The sequence below is a fragment of the Rhinichthys klamathensis genome, unplaced genomic scaffold (genome assembly GCF_029890125.1).
Source record: "Rhinichthys klamathensis goyatoka isolate OS25496 unplaced genomic scaffold, OSU_Roscu_1.1 h1tg000015l_1, whole genome shotgun sequence".
NCBI lineage: Eukaryota > Metazoa > Chordata > Actinopteri > Cypriniformes > Leuciscidae > Rhinichthys > Rhinichthys klamathensis.
This window is the reverse complement of record NW_026606567.1, coordinates 1,927,698-1,950,074: the sequence shown is the minus strand read 5'-3', so window position 1 is coordinate 1,950,074 and position 22,377 is coordinate 1,927,698. Positions and strand designations below refer to the sequence as shown.

General features: G+C 38.8%; 1 protein-coding gene across 1 annotated transcript; it reads left to right on the top strand.

Annotated features, from left to right (window-relative positions):
* The first annotated feature begins 5,791 nt into the window (after nt 1–5,791).
* slc16a5b (solute carrier family 16 member 5b) lies at nt 5,792–15,955 on the top strand. The gene is made up of 4 exons (XM_056272605.1): nt 5,792–6,202; nt 11,333–11,476; nt 11,577–12,440; nt 15,306–15,955. Exons 1-4 carry the CDS (start codon nt 5,809–5,811, stop codon nt 15,557–15,559), a joined length of 1,656 nt encoding a protein of 551 aa, XP_056128580.1. The 5' UTR covers nt 5,792–5,808; the 3' UTR covers nt 15,560–15,955.
* Nucleotides 15,956–22,377: the final 6,422 nt, after the last annotated feature.

The window sequence follows — 22,377 nt, the reverse complement described above, 5'->3', positions numbered from 1 at the left end:
AAAATACAGCTATTCATTGTTTGTTCACAGTGCATAACGTTAACAAATACAACGTTTTAACATTTTAATAGTGTATTAGTAAATGTTGAAATTAATATGAACTAAGATTGATAAATGCTGAGAAAGTATATATTCTTATGTTAGGTAACTAATGTTAACTATGAACCTTATTGTAAAATGTTACCGTGAAAACTAATATTGTTAAATATTAAGTATTAAACTATAATATAATATTAAACTAGTATGTTACATTATTCATTTTTTTCTACTCACTATATTACTGTGTTGTAGGCTACTTCAGATGTAGCCTATAGGCCTATATTTAGAAGTATTATTTATTCACAATTCTTAAATCAATTTATTTATTTTAATAAATGTTTCATTTTATTACATTTATTTGTGTGTTTTTATTTACTTAGTCAGTTAGTCTAAAGGCCCGTTCACACCAATAACAATAACGATTCGAGCGTCACTTCACAGCGTCATCAACAGCGCTCAAAGGATCTGCCCTTATGTTGTTGAAGTTTGGTTATTCAAGAAATTAGTAATAAATAATAATAAAGCAAGATACCCTGTTGAAATATGTGAGATGTGTGGTTTATATAAACTGCAATGGTAAAGTGTAAATTAAAATGATTGTGGATTTGTGACTGATGTGAAGGGGGAGGAGAATACGCGCGTCACGTTTAGTCGATAAAACACTTCCGCAAACCATATGTGTATCCTCACTAAAATCTGAACATTGGATAAAGCCAGGTTCAAAATTCTGGTTAAATTATTTTGATATTAGAGTCAAAGGTTTTTACAGAGGGTATTTTGGATCTCTTTTTATCATTCCATAAATCAGAAAATACTGTCAACAGCCAAAAAATAAATACATTTTCACCCTTTTTTTAGGAATAAAATGTACAAATTATATATGAACAAACCCCTCTGTAAAATCCTTCAGAATATAGATAAAACTGTAAAGTTTTGTATGTAAGTGGTACTAAAGTGGAGATTTCTGGCTCAAGCAGGGAAAACTCATTTTGAGAAAACGGCCTTTACAGATGTAATTGAAATCTACAGACGCAAATAGATAAAGTGCTCTAAAAGATACAGTTAAAAGTGTATTTTGGATGTTTTCTTTCCACTAGTCTGGAAAAAAACACTTTATGAAAAGGCCAAAATCTCAAAATTGACAGATCCATGATCCACTGTTTTTGCCTGTATAGTGTCTTGCCAGATACTCAGAATTAAGAACACCTGTTTGCTTCATAAATCAATATTTACAAACAATGCAAGTTTATAAGACAGTATGTAAAACTAGCCTGTGAAAAAAGTAGGATATTTAATAGGCAACTCAATCAAAAAAATAAACTCAACTAAACAGTAATAATTAATTACTTTGTATCTCGATCAAAAGATTGAGTACAAGCATAGGCCAAACAAACTTCTGTTAGACTATCCTTAAGTGCAATTTTAAGTATTTTTCTGAGAGGAACATTCTGAGAAGTAAATAAAAAGTAGACTGGAAGTAGGCTATACTTTCTTAAGAAGCAGCACGCCTGAATAAACAACTTTTAAGGGGAGTAAACCACCTAGAACAGCAACACTTCAGATGCCCAGATGTTTTGAAATAATTATTTACAAAGCCTATATTTTAACTAAACCCAAAACCATCCAATGTCCAGCTGCCCCATATGGCATGTTATCTTGACTAACATGTTTATAAGAAGTGAATGACCAACATTTTATAAGGCAAAGCCATTTGACCTGTGACAGTCAAAATGTCTTAAATGTCACCTAGCTGTGACTGTTTCTGCTTGTTGACTGTATCATATGAAACGGACTCCTTTTCCATTTATGTCACCCAATATGGAAAGCCAAAGCCTATTGAAATAGTTTTATGTCAATCAAATGCACAACATACATGTAGCCCACTCATCAGCAAAACCAAAACGTGTTCTTCTCACAGTTAAATAATAAAATAGGCTAGTGAAATGATAGATTGGATTAAAAGAATGAACTGACAAGGTGTTGCCTATACTTCTAGGCTACAACCTACCCCAAGTAGTCAGAAGGACTAGGCTACATCAAGAAAAATCTTATGAAATAGCCTCATAATTGGGATGCGATGCCATATACGCATTGACGTGGCTGAAATTATTACGTCAGAGTAAATAGCGTGGTAAAGGGGCAGTGATGAAGAAATCATGATGGAGTTGATAAAGTACTGTCACGAGCTCTCTCTAATCCCGTCTACCGCGCGCAGCACTAGTCAGTGCGCGCCGCCGTTCACTCGCGCTGATCACGCTCGGGCCAGAGGGCGCGCGACTGGTCAACAGCAGCACACACGCGGATGAGGACCAAGCACAGATGACATCTACGTAGCCTACTAAAGGTGAGGAAAAAACATATTGGTGGTTATTTTGTTGTATTCACCCGGACATTTATACCCTGCAGGCTGCTTTATTAGAGTTTGGTGAGGGTGACTTCATGACAGACTATATAAGAGCAGGTGTGGTGTCTTTATCTCTTTATCTCAGCTTTGTTTGCGTTATTATTAGGATGGGTGGTTTAAATGTGAGATGTCCGATCATCTAGGTACTTTATCTCGTGTTTCGGGGAGTCAAGGCAGTTTTGTGCATGATTAAACGAATTAGGCTACTATACGCTGTGCCAAAAAATAAAAATAAAATAAATAAACGATAACCTGCGGCGCGTGCAAGTTTTAGCTTGTCAAACCGCTCTCATGCAGTGAACAAAATATAAAATGTAGAAACGCAAAAAAAATTACTTTCGTAACAGGTGCGGATTACCGGTGCTATTCGGGAACTGATCGCGCGTTAAAGGCTATGCGCGTGATGCTGCCGGTGAAAGTACACGATCTGAAAAAAAGAGGAATTCTGAAACTTTCATGTAACTTAACCCATTTAATCCCAAATTTTTCCCAGACACAAAAATATCCAAATCCTGTGTCATTAGTATCCCTTTGAGACTATCATAATTTTTTTTTAATTTTCATGGAAAAGTGTGTGAAAAAGTGTGTTTTATTGTGTTTCAAAAGTGTGTCACAATTGTGACCGGTGGGATACTGTGTTGTATCAACCATTGGACAGACTGAATATAGGTCTATTTGACCTGTGCAGTGTGTTTCTCTGTGTGTGTGTGTGTGTGTGTGTGTGCTTGTGAACTCTATGTCCGACTGCATTCTCCTGTCGTTCCTGTTTTTCTTCTACACTCCATGATACAGCTTGAAGCACTCAATGTGCAGTGGTACTTTGCATTTGCATAGGTAGTGTGTTTCTCACAATGGCGACATCTCTGGAACCGGTGCATCGTGTATTGGCCAGTGGGAAGCTTTGTCGTATCTTGCCTGATCTTCAACGGTAGCACTCAGAAGAGATCTCCTTCCATGGCTCAGTGGTTTCGTTCCAAACCTTTGCAGAAGAGACTGTGAGACTATCCGTGAGAAGGTGAGCAGGTCGATGGTCCCTCCAATAACATCTCTGTAAAAGAGATGGCCATTTACAAGAGCACTGTTGATAGAACATGCAAAGATGGGCCACCACCACTTCTTTGACCTGATTGAGATATGGTATCGTGAAACCTGTTGGTCGTGAAGGTCTACACCACCCATGTGCTCATTGTATCGGCTGATGCATTTTGGTTGTTGGACGTTGTCAAAGCCACATCGATGCCTGTTCCATCTCTTGACAGAGGTCTCAGTGTATTTTTCATCCATGTTTGTTGCCACTGTGACAATGTTATAGTTTTTCTAACGGACCAGCAGCTTCTCTCCTTGGCACCGAACCTCAGAGGTTCCCCTAGGTAACTTCATGAAGGCATTCAGTGGTGTGAATGGGACATCAAACAGGCAGTTCTGCCTCATGGTTCCAGAGCTCCCATATCCTCTTTTTGTTATCTCATCCATGAGTGAAAGAGTGGTAAAGAGGTTGTCATGGAAGAACTTGCAACCTTGAGGCACATGAATGAGCTTGCTCTGCCAAACCTATGATAACGCTGGGTCCCTGACCAACCCTGTCTCTGGGAGTAGAGTGTGCGATCCACAATATGGCTCCATGTGGTACATGTATCCACTGGATGAGGCAAGGCTCCATACCTTGTAACCAATGCGAATTGGTTTGCCTTTGATGAGGGGAAGGGGGTGTGGTGAAGGGGAGGCCATCATTCCAATCATGCTCTGTTTGCATAACTTCTGCATGCATTCCCCTCATAGCCCATGTCAGACCCATCGCTGTCACAATCACTGAGTACAGCATCTTTTTCATTTTGAGGGATGATTGCAATGCTGCATGCCTTGTCTGGGACCTCATCTGTACCCCTGTGTTGAGCGGGACGATTGAAACAAAGCACAACTCCCGTTCAAAGTCACTTTTTATATTTGTACCGAATAACACATGATACTAAGAGAACACATGTGAGTTGTTGATTACAAAAACAAAAAAAAAAAACTATCTGTAACCTTATCTTAGAAACCGACGTTTATCTGAAAAGTATTTTAACCGTCCCGGCTCTCCCCTACTTTACTAACCTTTTCTTTGGGAGCTTTCTTGCTGCCATCCTTTTCTCTTGGCGCAAACAAGAAGTAAACAGCTCTGGTCATGTGACAATTTACAGTAAACCTGCGACACTGCACATATTTAATTGAGACCCTTTATTATTTCAATATCTGCTGGAAATGCATTGATAGATCATTCAGTAACATTTATGAATGAAAAAAAAAAATACGGTCACTATTGTGACCGGTGGGATTAAATTGAAAGCTACAGTGTATTGCCAAACATATGCTGCGTCAAAGAATAAATCAATCAGACCAGTCAAATTAATTTTTTCGTCAATTATTCTTGTTACAGGCCTACTCGGCAATGATGTTTTACAAATCAGAAAGCTTTTTATTTTGTCCTGGTGTAAAGAGACTGCGATCTATGTACATACGATACAGAGTATCATGATTATGATCATGTAGCAGGCTATAGGTATAAAACTTTTTCGAAGTGAGGAGAATTTGAGATTAAAATTGACAGTCAGAATGAAATCTATTGGCTACTACAGACGAATAAGACTATTTAAATGTTTTGACTAATGCACTTCCATTATGTTCAAAAATTTAAATGAAAAAGGCAAAAATGCAGAAACCCTAAGATAAATGGACACATTGGTATAGACATAACCAATAACAAAAAATATTTAAAAATATTTATAGCATATACACAGCCATTATATAATGTTATACATTATAATACAAATATAATATAAAAATATCATGTGAATAAAAAATACAATATTGTAAAATTAATTTAATTAAAATAATGGAAATATATTCTAAATGTATATGCACACAATGTTATAGATATAATCTTAACCTTAATGGCAAATAAAATACTTATATTTACACAGCCATAATATAAAATGATATAATATAATAATATGAATATAAAACATGCCTCAAACACTGTAACTGAAAATGATTAAAATAATGAAAAATATATTTATATTATTTTTTCCACTTTTTTTTTTTTTTTGCATAGTCACAGGAGAATTTGGCTTTCAGTGTTTGACACGAACATGAATCTAAAGCACATCAAGTTACTCAGCACTCAATCCCACAGAACGAACAGGGTTGATGGCTGAATGTGACAATTTCCATCGTGGAGATTTAAAACCGGAGAAGTTTAAGTTCAAGCCCTAATAATATAAACAAGAAAAAGACTATTTAAGGATATGTTTTTTTAGATAGTATTGTAAAACGGATGATAATTAGCTTGTTGTCTAATCCCATAGGCACTTGAGTGAGGAGACACAATGACGGAGGGTGCAGAGATTCATCAGACCCTGCAGCCAAACAGGGCTGATGCTACCAGGACGTCCTCTCTGCGGGCTGTAGAAACAGATTCTGGGCCGGCAGAGACGGCCAGCTGTGAGTCAGAGGAGCCGGACCACCAGGAAGAGGAATCCTCCAATTATCCAGAGGTGCAGCATCATTCCTCTACAGGACCAGAGGACAGTGTCCATGTGGCGCCTGAGGGTGGCTGGGGCTGGGTGGTCGTCGCTGCTACCGTTCTGGTCTTAGCTATGACTCTGGCTTTCCCTTCTTGCATCGGGATATTTTACACAGACTTGCAGAACGACTTCCAAGCCAGCAACACTGAGACGTCATGGGTGCCAGCTATCATGATGGCAGTGCTGCATGCAGGCGGTAGGGAGGGTTCTCTGATACTAATCCGTCCTTCGGATGAGACGTTAAACCGAGGTCCTGACTCTCTGTGGTCATTAAAAAAATCCCAGGATGTCTTTCGAAAGAGTAGGGGTGTAACCCCGGCATCCTGGCCAAATTTGCCCCTTGGCCTCTTGTCCATCATGGCCTCCAGTCCTAATCATCCCTATATACTGATTGGCTTCATCACTGTCTCCTCTCCACCAGTAAGCTGGTGTGTGGTGGGCATTCTGGCACAAATGGCTGCCGTCACATCATCCAGATGGATGCTGCACATTGGTGGTGGTTGAGGAGATCCCCCCCCCCCCCTCCCCTCCCCTCCCCTCCCCCCCCCCCCCCCCCCCCCCCCTTCCATGTAAAGTCCTTTGAGTGCTCAGAAAAGCGCTATATAAATGTAACGAATTAATTAATTATTAATTGAATTAATTATTAATTAACCGATTAATGCATTTGATCCATTAGTTCATCCACGCTTTGTGACGCAATCCTCACGGCGCTCCTGCATTCACCCTCACCACAGGGTCAGATACAGTATTTGAAAAACACTTCTATCAAGTTACTGTACTAATCAGTTGTGCAACACTGATCTGTTTCATAACGTGAAACATAAACAGGGACAGAGGTCAGAGGATGACAGCGGTGGTCTGTTCACTTCCAGTGCTCTTGAACTCTGGGATTGTACTCAAGTTTTTTGGCAGTCTTAAAGGGTTAGTTCACCCAAAAATTTGAATCATCCCATAATTTACTCACCCTTTAGCCTTCCTAGGTGTATGTGTAAACTTTCTTTGTTTCAGAAAAAACACAAATCAGAGTTATATTAAAAAAAATATCCTGGCTCTTCCAAGCTTGATAATGGGAGTGAATGGGGTCTGAGATTTTGAAGCCCAAAAAAAGCGCATCCATCCATCATAAAAGTAATCCATGGTGGACTCCAGGGGGTTCATAAAGGGTTTCTGAAATGAAGCAATGGGTTTTTGTAAGAAAAATATCCCTATTTATAACTTTATAAACTATAATCACTTAAAGGGTTAGTTCGCCCATTTAAGACATGAAGTTGTATGCAATCCTTACCAGCACTATAGTGCATACACACTGACCCACTTTGTTGTCACCTCCCTGGTCAGAGTTCTGGCCGCTGGAAGTTTTTCAATAAAGTACTCCCGGTTATTTTCCGGTGCCACAAAACTGTGCGTTTTTACGTGAAAAAAATATTTGCGTTTCAAAGCTTGATTAATTTACCACACAAAAAACACGCCGGTCAAAATTCATACCTCAGTTTTAATCGGCACTATTTTCTATCCATTTCTATCAATCCGCGCTGCTGTCAACGTCATCAGTGCGCACGTTCCGATCAGCTGTTGATAGCGCGACTCGCTGACAACATGTCTGACTACGAAACTTCTGATGATGAAACCAATTTTAGCACAATGCCAGACGGATCAGATGATGAAAGTAATTTAGCACAACGACAATGTTATTGATTGCAACACAAAACCTCAATTGTGTGTGTGTTCAATCAAATAGTTTTCTCAGCAAATTGTACCAATATCCCTATAGCTGTTTTTATATTAGACATCTTTTCACGTGTTTTATAATGGAGTCTAAACATCAGCTTGTTTACCGTACAGTTTAGACATGGGATCATAAAGTTAGTAAATAGAGCTTACCCGTGGTACTGGTACAGCAAAACTCTTTAATTTTCCTTTTCCTCCTTGATTGGGGATGTAATCGTCTTCGCTGAAGTGAGCACTACACACACGAAAATCCTTTATTTTGGATATTTTAGCTCCCGCAGAGTAGCCGATGGCAACCAGCCAAATCAACAACACGCGCTTGCACCCCCTGCTGGTGAGGTCGACTAACAGCAGATGGAGATTATGCTTGGTAAACTGTCTCATAGTTATATTCGAAACAGGAAAACGATGAAATCTGAACTTTAATCCCGGCACATCCTTGTGGTCACAGCCTGGGAATTTACAAGTTCGCACCATTGTTAATTTAATACTTTTTACGTCGTTGTCAATCGATTGTTTAAACACTATGGAACAGCTGATCGGAACGTGCGCACTGTTGACAGCAGCGCGGATTGATAGAAATGGATAGAAAATAGTGCCGATTAAAACTGAGGTATGAATTTTGACCGGCGTGTTTTTTGTGTGGTAAATTAATCAAGCTTTGAAACGCAAATCATTTTTTCACGTAAAAAAGCACAGTTTTGTGGCACCGGAAAATAACCGGGAGTACTTTATTGAAAAACTTCCAGCGGCCAGAACTCTGACCAGGGAGGTGACAACAGAGTGGGTCAGTGTGTATGCACTATAGTGCTGGTAAGGATTGCATACAACTTCATGTCTTAAATGGGCGAACTAACCCTTTAAGCTTCAGGTGACGGCCTTACGTGAATCGAGTTCCGGAGGAAGAGTGAACTATGAGCTGACGTATGACGTAGGATGTAGGAGTAGAGTAAGCTTAGGAGAGAGTAGACGCCTCTCACGGTTCAAACAAATAGGGCTGGGCAACAAACTTAAGCTCCTCCGACATTTCTCTGTAAAAATTCTCGTTTTAGACTTCTAATTCATGACCGGTGTTTTGTTTTGCTCTTTCCTCTGCGCTTCTGCGTTCGGCAATAAATCATCCGTCGGGAACTAGACTCGCTTACAGCCAGAAGCCACTGATTATAATTATAAAGTTATAAATATGGATATTCTTCTTACAAAAATGCATCACTTCACTTCAGAAGGCCTTTATTATACCCATGGAACCGCATGGATTACTTTTATGATGGATGGATGCACTTTTTTGGGCTTCAAAATCTCAGGTACCATTCACTTCCATTATAAAGCTAGGAAGAGCCAGAAATATTTTTAATTAGAGAGAGAAATATTTTTCAACTCCAATTGTGTTTGGCTGAAAGAAAAGGTCATGTGCAATTAGGATGGCTTGAGGGTGAGTAAATTATGGGATAATTTTCCTTTTTGGGTGAACTAACCCTTTAAGTGTGATTCTAAATCATAAGGAGTACACATGCTCAGTCAGGACGCTGCATTAGAAACAAGTGTTATATCACTTCACATCACGGAAATTCATCCAGTCATTGCGGTACAACTCAAAGAATAGCTGACGTGGAGAAAAGTATTTGGGGATTGGCATTTTTATTCAGCTTAATGCAGCTCAGAAATCGTTACTAGGCAGCAGTGGCTGAGTTCAAAGGACACTATGCAACTATTACAATCCATTAGCATGGGTTACATAACAGTAGAATATACAAACGGTGTATATGCATAGTGAACATATACAAATATTGCTTGCTGAGTGTGTAGGGAGTAGTGAACACTGCATAGGGAGAGTCAGCTCTGAGTCAGGCAGGAGGTTGCTATTGCTATTATATTGCTGATCTAGCTCTGGAACAGCCAATATGCCATCGTTCTTCTGTGAGAAATGTTTATTTGTCTTTCCAACCCTTTCTCTTTGCGGTCTGCTGGACAAGTTAGTGCCAAAGACAATGTTAAGGTGATCCCTATTGGTTTATTTTCACACAGTGCCGTGACACCTAAAGCATTCATTTAAGCGGTGCAAATGTTCAATCTCCCTTGGGGTTTTAAAGAGCTTGAAGTAATTTTCACTATACTAACTGCTGTGCTCAGTGGGTGGAAAGTGTTGCATCAAATCAAGTTTCTCGTTTTACAAACAAAAGGAAAAGGGGCAAAAGTATGATATTGTGTGACACTCATTTTCCCTCTTGATATGATAGGCTACCCACTTAGGTATTACTCAATCGATTAATGTGCAAAGACAGCCCTAAGTTAGCCTTATAGGCTTGTTTCATGAAAAGTAAACAATGTCAGGACATGTCAGTTTGTTTTGAGTCGTGTCAAAATGTCAACCAATGGCGTGAGTTTGGGGCAGGACCAGGAGGATCACTATAAAAAAAAAATATTCCAGTATAAGTTACTAAGTACTTACTAAAAATGTTGTGTTTAATACTGTACTTGATGTAATTTATGCTCATGATAACTTTTGTCAACTTTACAATAAGTAAATCCACTTCCCCAGCTAAATACTCTTTGACAGCGATCCCATAGAGAAATATACAGAGCTACATTACAAACACTGAATTAATACCAACATATAAAATTAAGTAAAGAATATGCTATAGTCTATCAGATAATTGGGAATGTTGGACAATAAATATTTCAGCAATAGAATAGCTTTACACTGTTTTTTTTTGCAGTACTATCTTATATTAAAGGGTTAGTTCACCCAAAAATTAAAATTATGTCATTAATGACTCACCCTCATGTCGTTCCAAGCCCTTAAGACCTCCGTTCATCTTCGGAACACAGTTTAAGATATTTTAGATTTAGTCTGAGAGCTTTGAAGCATCGAAAATACATTTTGGTCCAAAAATAACAAAAACTACGACTTTATTCAGCATTGTATTCTCTTCCGGTTCTGTTGTCAATCCGCATTCAGGGACGTGTATCTAGTGCGTCCGTGTATTCGGGTTCAAATAAAGATGGCTGGGCAAAAAAAGCAAGTCTTCCTCTGTGTCGAAATCCTTAGACATGTTTGCGAAGATTGTTTTGTTTACAGCGTACGTCTCCCTCAGACTGTAAACAAAGCTCGGGCGCACCAGATAACACGTCAGCAGCGTCTTACGTCAAGTGGGCCATTTCTGCCCTGGCGCCTGGGGAGTGATTGGGGGTTTGGTGCCTTGCTCAAGGGCACTTCAGTCACTTCCTGAAACCCATGACCATTACCAGTCTGACTCTCTAACCATGTGCGGGTCTTTATATAAATCCAGCCCATGTTCAGGAGGGCAGTACAATATTACTGTATTGAAATGGCAGCCTAATTCCATAATCAAATTTCAAAGCCTGTCAAAGCCTATCAAATACAATGAATTAACTTTAATTTGCATATATATAGTGTTCTAATACCAAACGTAAATAGCCAGTGGTTTGTATGTAAAAAAAAAAAAAAAATGGTTTGTCATCATCTGCATATGTGGGAGCGTGAGGATCATCTGTAAGTCAATGCAGCTGTTGTGCGCACACCGTAACCAACCATGTTCATTATTGTTCATATTACAATGCCATTGTCTTTCCGTAGGCCCCTTATGTAGTGTTCTCGTGGAACGCTACGGTTGCCGTGCAACAATAATCATCGGCGGGATCCTGGGCGGACTGGGAATGGCAGCCAGCTCATTTGCACAGACAATAGTAGAGCTGTATATCACTGCTGGCATTATCACAGGTGGGTATATATTGCCTTCAGAGAAACAGTCGTGTGAAAATGATTCTTGCTCAGTGGGATGAACCACATGAAATGGACTGAATTATCATCTTTCCTTTAGGAATGGGATTCTCTTTGTCTTTCCAGCCATCGATCACCATGATGGGCCACTACTTTGTGCGTCGCAGGGCATTCGCCAACGCTCTGTCTTCCACTGGCACTGCACTCGGGCTGAGCACCCTACCATTGCTGGCCAACTATCTGCTCAGCAGCTTCGGTTGGCGGGGCAGTTTTCTGGTGTTGGGAGGGGTTCTGCTGAACTGTTGCGTTTGTGGGGCCGTGATGCGCCCCCTTGGGGCCAAACCAAAGACAGACGGCAGAAACGGACCTACGGACAATCACCACCTCAAAAACAATTGCCTTCCCGTTCATCAGGAAAGAGAGGGTCTGAAGGGCCGTCTACGGGCCACTCTCTCCACCGTCATGCCTTTCCTGCGCAGACACATGGCTTTTGACCTACTGTGCAGTAACCCATACTTCCGTGCCTATGCTCTTGGGGTGTCCTGGATGATGCTGGGCTTCGTGGTGCCCCTGGTTTACCTGGTTCCCTATGCCACCGCGTACGGTATGGAGCAAGACCGAGCCGCTCTACTGATGGCCATCCTCGGATTGATCAACATCATCGTTCGGCCCGCGACAGCGCTGGTTTTCGGGCTGCCTCGTTTCCGAGGAAGCCATTGCTTTGCCTATCTGTTTGCCACGGCGGTGCTGATCAACGGGTTGAGCAACTGCATCTGTGGGATGGGAACAAGTTTTTCAGTACTGCTGGCGTATGTTATAGTGTTTGGGTTTTCTATGAGCCTTATTGGCTCCTTGTTGTTCACCGTACTTATGGACACGGTCGAGATGAGCCGCTTCCCATCCGCCCTGGGCCTCATCAGCATTATGGAGAGCATCATGCTACTGCTTGGCCCACCATTAGCAGGTGATGTAATGTTTCTACAGTGATGTCTCTGACGTTCGTTTGACGTACTTCATTTATTAGTGGGTGAAAGCGGAATGCCTGCTTGTATTTTTCAAGGCCAGCAAATATTCACTCTCATGTTGTTTTAAACTCATGTGATTTTTTTTCGGAAGTACTTACACTTTACATGGTGCTCTTTTCCATAAAACAATTGCAATGAGCTCTCAAGCTCCTAAAGGAACAACAACAACAAATAACAAATGTAGTTCCTCTAGGGCACTATGTAGACTCCCAACTCATGCACTATATCAAAGACTATACCAAGACCAGAGGCGGACAGAGTACAGAGCTTTGTTACTTGAGTAAAAGTACAGATACCCCTTGCTAAATTTTACTCAAGTACAAGTAAAAGTACTACATTCAGATGTCTACTTAAGTAAAAGTACTAAAGTACTTGTTTTTAAAAGTACTTGAGTATCAAGAGTACAAGAGTAAATTTTCTAAATATTGCATTACTAATCTACTGCCACAGTGCTTACATTTATGCACAGAAACGTCCTACATGGAGTTATCAAAAATGTTAATGTTAATACCTTGGAGAATGTAAAAGGAATTGAAAGTAAAATCAAGTCATTTTCATCTTTTTACCATGTTGCTTTATTTAATTTAATAAAATTTTTGGGGGGTCCCATCTTAAATGCGGGGACAACACACACACACACACACACACACACACCACATGTAAGGGTGGCACTGCCAATAAAGCACCTAAAAGCTGTCACAAAGAACCGGCAAAAGGAATGATTATGAATATGTAAAATATAGCAAGGAGATATTTTAATTGTTTATTAATAAACACTTGTTAATAAACAAGTGTTTTCTTTGTCAGTGTCGGCTAAGATGAAGTTGACGATGCTGGCTCGCGATCTTCAGTAGTGAACGCGCCAGAGAGAAATGCACATTTCATACAGATTACAATAAGCAGAGAGCAGTCTGTAGTCTGTTTTCTTTCGTTTTGAATTTTTCTGTTTAAAAGTAGACATGTCTGTGAGAGGCAAGTAGGCTACCTTATACGCTGAGTTTCGGTTCATTTATAAGACGAGATCCAGTTCACGTGCCGGCGCCTCCGTTTCTTATCTATCGTCTGCTATTTACTTCTTATTTATTAAACCCAGGCAATTGGTTGATGAAACATTGATTAAAATTAAGATACAATTAATGCAAAACGAAATTCAGGTTAAAGAAAGGTTTTGTGTTTTCTGTTTGATGTCTCTGTGAAAGTTTTAAAGCATTTTTTATGCCGCTTTCAGAGCGCTCACGTCCGTAACGGAGAACACGTCCATAACATTGTTTTTTCCTCATAAATACAAACCCGAAAAATAAAATAAAACAAAATTAATATTTTATGTACTGTGGAGACTGAGCGCCAACCCTTCTTCATTCACTGGGTAGTAGCCTACTTTGGTTTGCGCAGTGTAATTCACATAATCAGTAAAAATATATTTTGCCTCCTAAAGTTTTTTTTTTAAGAAATCAGAAATCCCTCGTGGCTACACCACTGCCACATCTGTGTTAAACACACCACATACTCAAGAACATCAAACCAAATGCTTGGCTTACATTAAGGTGTAATATAAAATCTGACCATGGAGTTGACTTTGGCGGAAAGCTGAAAGTGATTGCTGATAGGCTGTCCCAATCAGTGGTGCCTGCACAATCCAATCACGTTTGAGAGGGAAACAACAAATTGAGGGTGTCCGAGATTTTTTTTTTTACTTTTTTTTTTTTTTACTCGGGTACTCACGGTTATGGATAGAAATGTATTGGAGTAAAGAGTACAATATTTGCCTCTCAAATGTACTTGAGTAAAGTCATGAGTACTCCCCAAAAATGATACTCGAGTAAAGTACAGATCCCTCAAAATTGTACTTAAGTACTGTACTCAAGTAAATGTACTCCGTTACTGTCCGGCTCTGACCAAGACGGTTCACTCGTATTAGTACGAATGGGAGAAACTGGAACGTGCAATATGGCGGAATAAGCCCCGCTTTCTAAATAAAAGAGCCAATCGCCAATTGATAAAGTCATTGTACACACAGTAGCTGTTGATAAAGCTTCAGTTCCCATAGCAAGCTTTTAGGACTTTTAATGCTACTTGATGTAAGAAACAACATTTATGAGACAGCTCATGTCAGATTTGATTGCCGATTTGAAAATGTTTATTTAAATGCGAGTTTGTCAAGCTGTTGTTAAAATTGAGCTATTTCTTCATACGTGTAGATAGGAGTTGGTCTTGCATGAGCAAAAAAAGCTCCCTAGAGTAGGGTGACAGTCCTGAAATTAGGAGCTTTGTTCCTGCGTCCTGCAAGTAGTAGGCAGTGTCCTGCATTTCAATTATGTCTATATTATTTTTTCTTTCCTGAAATTACAATATCACAATAAGAATTATATTTTAAAAAATCATCCTCATGTTGTTCCAAACCTATATGAGTTTCTTTTTTCTGTTGAACACAAAAGAAAACATTTTAAGGAAAGTTGGTAACCAGACAGTTGATGATAGCCGTTGACTTCCATAGTAGGAAAAAATACTATGGAAGTCAATGGCTATCATCAACTTACTCTTTACCAACATTCTTTAAAATATCTTCTTTTGTGTTCAACAGAAGAAAGAACTCATTCAGGTTTGGATGAACTAACTATCACGTTCAGTACACACTATACTTTATTTCACCCATGCATTTTCCTTTGTGCATGTGGCACATGAAGAAAATGAATGGGAAAATATTCTGAAAAAAAAAGGCCATTGAGAAATGGCCAGTTAACTATTTCAGGGATCGACTTAAAAGTAATTTATGTGGCTTATTATGATTTTTTTTTTTTTTACAGGAATCCTGGTTGACACCACTAGGCAATACGCCTATGTGTTCTTTGCCTGCAGCATAACCGGGTCCACAGCTGGTCTCTTCATCATGTTGTCCTTCTACTGGCTGGACAGAAAGAAAGACCAAGGGGTTAAGAGCTCCTCCACTCATAAAGACACTAATACACTGAAGCCAAGCATTAAGATGACCATAGACTGTGATTATAGTCCAGTGCCTTTGCATAGTAAGAATGACAGAGACAGAGAGACTGATTTGTGATGGGTGCCAAGACACCACCTTGAGTGCATTTTACCATAGGCTATTAATTTTTGTCCATAAAGTCCCTCACCCTTCTAGTCTTTACCCATACTCCTCTTATTGGTGGACAATCAGCTGTATTTGCTATAGATTATGTACACAAGAGATAAAGCATACCATTTCCCGGACTGCTAGTAAATGGATCGGACCAGAATTCCAGGTCTAACTTTCCATAGTGCCATATGGAACTGTAATCACTTCAGATCATCTCACAAAAACATTTTTGATAATACAATTTCTGTTATTACTCTAACTACTTCAGGATTACTGACAAAGGCCAGTTGCAATTGACATTCATATTACTGTAATGATGTAGATTCTGAGATTAGGTTGTTCTGGGAACAAATGAATGTAGAAAACACAGAGAATGTGCAAGGCAGGGTCATGCAATGAGTGTGTTATTATTATTATTATTATTTCTAGATGCCTTAAATGATAAATGTTAGATCTTATAAAAAAATATTTTTTAGTTTTGTATAGACGCTGCTTTTTAAAATCACTAACTTATTTATATCTTTGTATGTATTAAAGAAAATGTATGCATTTGTGTTGTCTCGGTTTTCTTTAAGTGCTCTCGCTGTAGAGGAAAAGTGGCACATTCCTCCAGTTGTGTGACATATGTTTGTTTTAGGGTGTTCACACTTGGCAGGTCTGGTTTGAAACTAACTCTAGTGTGATTGTTTTGTTAGTGCGATTATTTGAAGGTGTGAACGCTATCTGAACCCTGGTGCGCACCAAACAAGCAGACCAAGAACCACATTTCAGCTTCCAAATGAACTCTAGTGTGGTTCATCTGAAATACGATCGCAACACGGACCTAAACTAACATCCAAGACATCTAAACTAACCAAAAACTGGATGTGATGTCACAAGATGCGACCCTAACATGGACAGATCCTCAAGCATATGAAGTTACATTGCTCATTACTGTTACGTCGAGCTCTCAGAGACGAGAGAAGGCAGGATCCAAGCGCAGAGAACATTTTCTAGAATAATATCAAACAAAACAACCAACCAAGCAAATAAAAGAAAATCCAGATAACCAAGGAGCAGAACTGAGGAACAACACAACATCCCACAAAAGAAAAGACCTGAGAAAGAACACAGGAAGGGCTTATAAAGGGAAACATTAACATTACAAGACACAGCTGAATGTAATCACAACAATCATGAGCACAGGCAAAGCACACTGGGAAAAGAACTTTACAATGCAAAAGCACAGGAGTCCAGAGGTGGATGTAACAATTACAGTTCGGTACAGGCTTTAGAACCGCCTCTTCTTGCAGCAGTTCTTCATTTGTGTGTAACCAAGGAATTCCTGCCGCTGTTTTGACTCCTTTACACGTTGGATTTGGCAGCCATCTTGGTCTCAGGGACCATTGGCTCGGGCGCCCTGGCTAAATCATTTCAGAATGCCCTCAGCTACATCTGTGCCAAATTTGGTGCTTGTAGATGAATTTGCGCGAACACTGGGGTGTAAGGCCCTATACTACAGCCCAAACTGCTTTTTTGGACAGCGGCCATATTGGAATTGGAGGATCAAGGGGTCCAGATATACTGGGTCATAAATATAATCATTCCTATGTGTTTCTCATGATCAATTAAGCTGAAAAACATAAGTTTGTATTTGTAACTCATGTGGTTCAAAAGTTATAGCCGGAACCCTTTTCGGGCAGCGGCTATTGGATTTGGCCGCCATCTTGGCCCCGAGGGTCGCTGGCTCCGGCGCCCTAGCTAAATCATTTCGATATGACCTGAGCCACATTTGTGCCAAATTTTGCGCGAAATTACCTATTTATGTGCTTAAGGCCCCCAACTATATGTTATTGCAAGAAATAGAATAATTATTTGGTGTACATTGTATATGATTAGGGACTAAATTGTGTGTATGTGCGTGTGTGCGTGCATGCGTATGTTTGCGTGAGCATGCTTGTGTAACATGTCATGTAACCTAAGTTTGAAAGTAGTATAAAATATCACTTACTGTGAAGGTGGAAGGCGTCTTTGCAGTGTGGATCGCGGCACACCCCATGCTCGTGATAAGAGGTGCACACTCACTGTAATTCCTTTCTTCACTCCCTCCCTGTATTCATCTAATGCCCTCTTCATCCCCTCAACTTTCCACAGATTGTAGTTGTTGTTTGTCCTTCCTTTCCCTCCTCGTTTTATCTTTGTATCCTTTCCTCTCTGGTCCTTGCTCCTTCTCTCTGTCTCCTCTCATTTCCTCTGCATTCCTTTCTCCTCACCTGTTCTCTCACTTCCTGTCTCTGTCTTTTATAGATTTATCGTCCTTATGATAGTTTAGTTAGATTTGGTATGCCATACTACTTACCATGCAGCTTTCTGGTGTAATCTTGATTTGAATTATTCCCCCGCCCACCATAGCAACCATAAACCAATCAAATCACCTGTTACTTGTCAAGCACAGTTATGACAACAGTTTGAAATCCTTTGCAGTCATTGCCCCAAACCTTAAATGGCCCATTTGACCCAGTAGCACCTCAATGCACATGAGATCCACGGGGAGGAGTCGGATCAAGATCCAAGGGGTGGAAATGGGTAGGATTAGGGGTGGGTTTAGGGATCAGGGGGCGGAGATGGGCAGGTTAAGGTATATGTAAGGTGGGAGGAGTTGCATCTCGATCCGACTCCTCCCCGTGGATTTCATGTTCTGCAGTGAGGACCTTCTCATTTGACCCGATATCACCAAAGTTGCTCTCTCATAAAGCCGCCTCTCAAACAGCTCACGAGTACCAAATTGACGACTTTTTCGTGGCTTATTTCAATTAAACAGTCAAATACATGCACAATTATGTCAAAATGCCGAGTATTCATGCAAACACAGTCAGTTTTGGAACGCAAATAGTTGAGAGAAAAGGCATGTTGTATAACAGTATATTGGATCTGTGTATAAGCTCTTAAAGTTTCATGTTTATAAAAGAAAAGACAAAGAGAAAATCACTGATCTTTTTTGTAACTTTAATTGTAAGCATTAATCTTTATTTAATTTTTACAACAGAAACTATCCAGTGTTTTTACATTTGTTACTTTCATTTCTGTAGTATTTCTTACCTAAATGCTGTTAGACTCACCACGAAAAACTTAAAGCCGTGTTTGTTTCCTTTGTCTCTTCATTATTTATTTGCTATCGTTTGCAATTTGTTTATTTATTCTGAGTTTAATAAAAAAAAAAAAAAAACTTTTTTGTAAATCTTGTTCAAAGATTCAAATAAAGCCTCGTGCTGTGTGTGAGCTATTACAACAAAATTACCCACATTATCAAAAAAATGTGAGATAAATTGTCTTTATGGTGATATATATATGGCAGTTTTCCCTGTATCTAATATCGATATTTTTCAAGGGATCATATTGAAGTTGGAAATTCCGGTAGTGACAACACTAATGACAGGGAACACTAAGTGAACAGAACAAATAAAGGATTTTCCAAAGCAGAGCAAATATCTCTGTGCAGATAATGTCTCTAAGAACCACAAGAGGGCAGTCATGTTGTGACTATTGTGCAAGATAAACTCTCTCAGGCCTGAATCCTTCAAAAGCGCATACCAACTAACTTTAATACGTGCTTGTACACTTTTTACATTAAAGGTGCAAAAGCTCTGATAGGATTAATCTTTGTTTTAATTTTTACCTCACAAAACAGCTGGGGTTTTTTTTTAACAGTGGTGCGTAGGAGACTTATATCCACTGTATAATACTTCCTCTCTTCAGATGAACACAAAGGGCCTCAATCATGAAACGCGAGCAGAATTAATTTGTGGAAACGATTTATAAAGCCTTTCTGAAAAAAATTCAAATTCATGAAAGTGGATTCAACGAGTTCCTTTACCCATATTTGTAATCGTTGGTAAGATATTGAGATATGGTTAAATTCACACATTATAAATCAAATCACTAGATTGTCTACCTGGTCATTTGATGGTCATAGTCCACTAACATTAAACCATGCGGCCATTTTAATTGAATAGCTGAGAGAACCTATAAATCTGAGTGCATCAGGGGTCTCATATTTAAGTTCTTTACAGTACAGGTTGTGTCCACCCTGTTACCTTTCCAACAATTAACTGAGTCATTCCACGAAACCGGTACGATTTGAGTCCCTCTGACCTTTTTAAGTGTATTTTACCTATTGGGTCACCAAAATCTATTATTAAAAGCTTTTTGTATCAATTGAAATGTCTCCTTTAATAGAGTTTAAAAATAATGACAAACATTTTATCTTTATATTAGAAATTATCTTGATTTTTCAGTTGACACCACCTATTTTGTCATGTCTCTCATGGCCTTCTATGAAAGTGTACTTGGAATATGAATAATAAAATTAGAAAAAAGTCCATACATTTTGCCATTCCCATGAATATCTATCTGTGCTTTTTTGCTGGTAATGGTTTAAAAAAAAAAAAAATCATGATTATTCATTAAAATCACATTATTTAGTTCCGTCCCTCAGTAATCCCTCTACCCCGTTACACACATCATTCTCCCCCCATAAAAATAATGAACAGATCCTTATGTGAGATCAACAACAGGAAGTAACATCATAGAAGTCTTCTGAACAACATTGTGTGCAGACACAGGCAAGTTACCAACTACTTTTATAACTATAACTTATTTAGAATTGTGATATTGTGGTTGTCAAGCTCAACGACTCAACCCTGTTACATCAAATAAAGATAGAATTATATTACTTGTGAAAATTATCTTTGTTATTTCAAAAGCATACATGATTTCTTAATGTCATGCATTCCATGTGCTCTCCTGTTATTCACCACATATAGAGCAGTGGCCATTTTTAGCCAAAAAATCACAACCCCGTCACACTCAACCCCGTTACTTTTTTGCCACGAAGCATGCGCACATGTAAAAAAAAAAACACACCAACACACGCTCAATCACACACACACACACACACACACACACACACACACACACACACACACACACACACACACACACACACACACACACACACACACACACATCAAAAAAGCACACAAGTTATACGTTTTATTTTGATGACCTATTCAGTCATTTTATAATGTTCTAATGTATACTACGTTATTGTTGTTTTTCCTGCAGTCGGGTTAATAAAACTGAGTTGCAATTGCAATTTATATCTGTTGTTTTTCTTGGTAACATAATAAAATACATTGCTTATAGAAAATCTTACAGTGAATTTGAGCAAAAAAACAACTACTCATATGTTAAGCTGTATTTGTCTCTTCAACCCTGTTACCCTAGTCTCAACCCCGTCACACCTACGTTTTTATGAATTTTTATTTTTACGTTTATTAAAAAGTAAATTATTGTTTGTTGAACTCAGTCTGAAATGTTCAGAGCAATCACAAGAATACTGATTTTAGTTCAAATTCTGAAGTTAAGCCACATCTTTGATCAAATATTATGAGGTTGCTGTCACACAAAGTGCCCATTTCAGGCTTTAGTATAGCATAAGTGTGAAATGATATGTAAATTTTACATTTGCAATTACTGAATTAGTGTGAGGGACATCTGACTAATAGGAAAATGTTGATTTCATTAAAAATATATTTTATAATTATATTCAGAGAGCTCCCATAGTGTCCATAACGGGGTTGAAGACTCATAGTGCCCATATCTTAAAATAATTACCAATAATAATAAGTATTTAATGCCTGAGGTGGGAAAATATGTTTTTCTGGAAGTTAAATATGTCATTAATGTTGTGGGGTGTTCAGAAAAGTAATACATGTTGGTAAAAAATTCAAAAATGTGTAAGTCCAAATCGTACCCGTTTCGTGGAATGACTCAACTAATCTAAATAAGATATTGACATCCATCCAAGTGTCCTTCCTTATAGAGCTCAAGAAATGGTTTAACGTCTGTCAGGTCACTCTCTTAAAATGTCAACCCTATTACCATGATTATACAGTAAACTAAGTGGATTTTTGTGAAAGCATCTACATTAAATTATATAGTAAGCGTCTAATAGTTTCAGCTTGGGTACTATAGGTCAAACTATAGATTAGTCAACCATTTCTGAAGGCAGACGAACACCATATTGCATAACATTGATGACTTGATCACACTTGTAAAATTTCATGAATTTCCCAGACTGCTGTTTACTGTATGATTGATTATTAAAGAAACCTTTACTCAACACTCATTGTATCCCTTTATTTATTTGCGCATATTAGACAACCAATTTTACATCTTGATATATGCTTTTAAACCAATGCACAGTATGTAAAATTCAATCCTTGTCAAAACATGCCATAACATTTCTGAAATAAATTAAACAGCAAATCAGCCCAATTTTAGTATCTACAGGCTTTACTGGGCAGCGCTGCTATGTTTACAAATCTATATACATGAAATATAACAAGACAGCCAACAAAAGTGCGTGTGAAATCAAAGACTCAAAGGGGTAAATAAACACTAACAAGTGCTCCTATACATGAAGTTGAAGCTTTGCATAAATTAACTGAACTTAAACACTGTGACAAACAGAGGTTGGCTTCCGTTCCATGAGTGAAATAAATAAACAGTGAATATCAAACTCACCAGCAGATCCAGAGGCACATGGGATAGAAATGAGGTTCGTACAACCGCTGACAAAGTTCTGTGACGACGGTCACATTGCACAGAGACTGATTTACAGTCAAAGCAGTTTGTGTGTCAATACAGGGTGATGATGACCATGAGATCTTACACAGTCAACACTTTAGAACTGTGGAAGTACAGAGTGGCAAATACAGAAATTAGTCTTGAAACCATACATA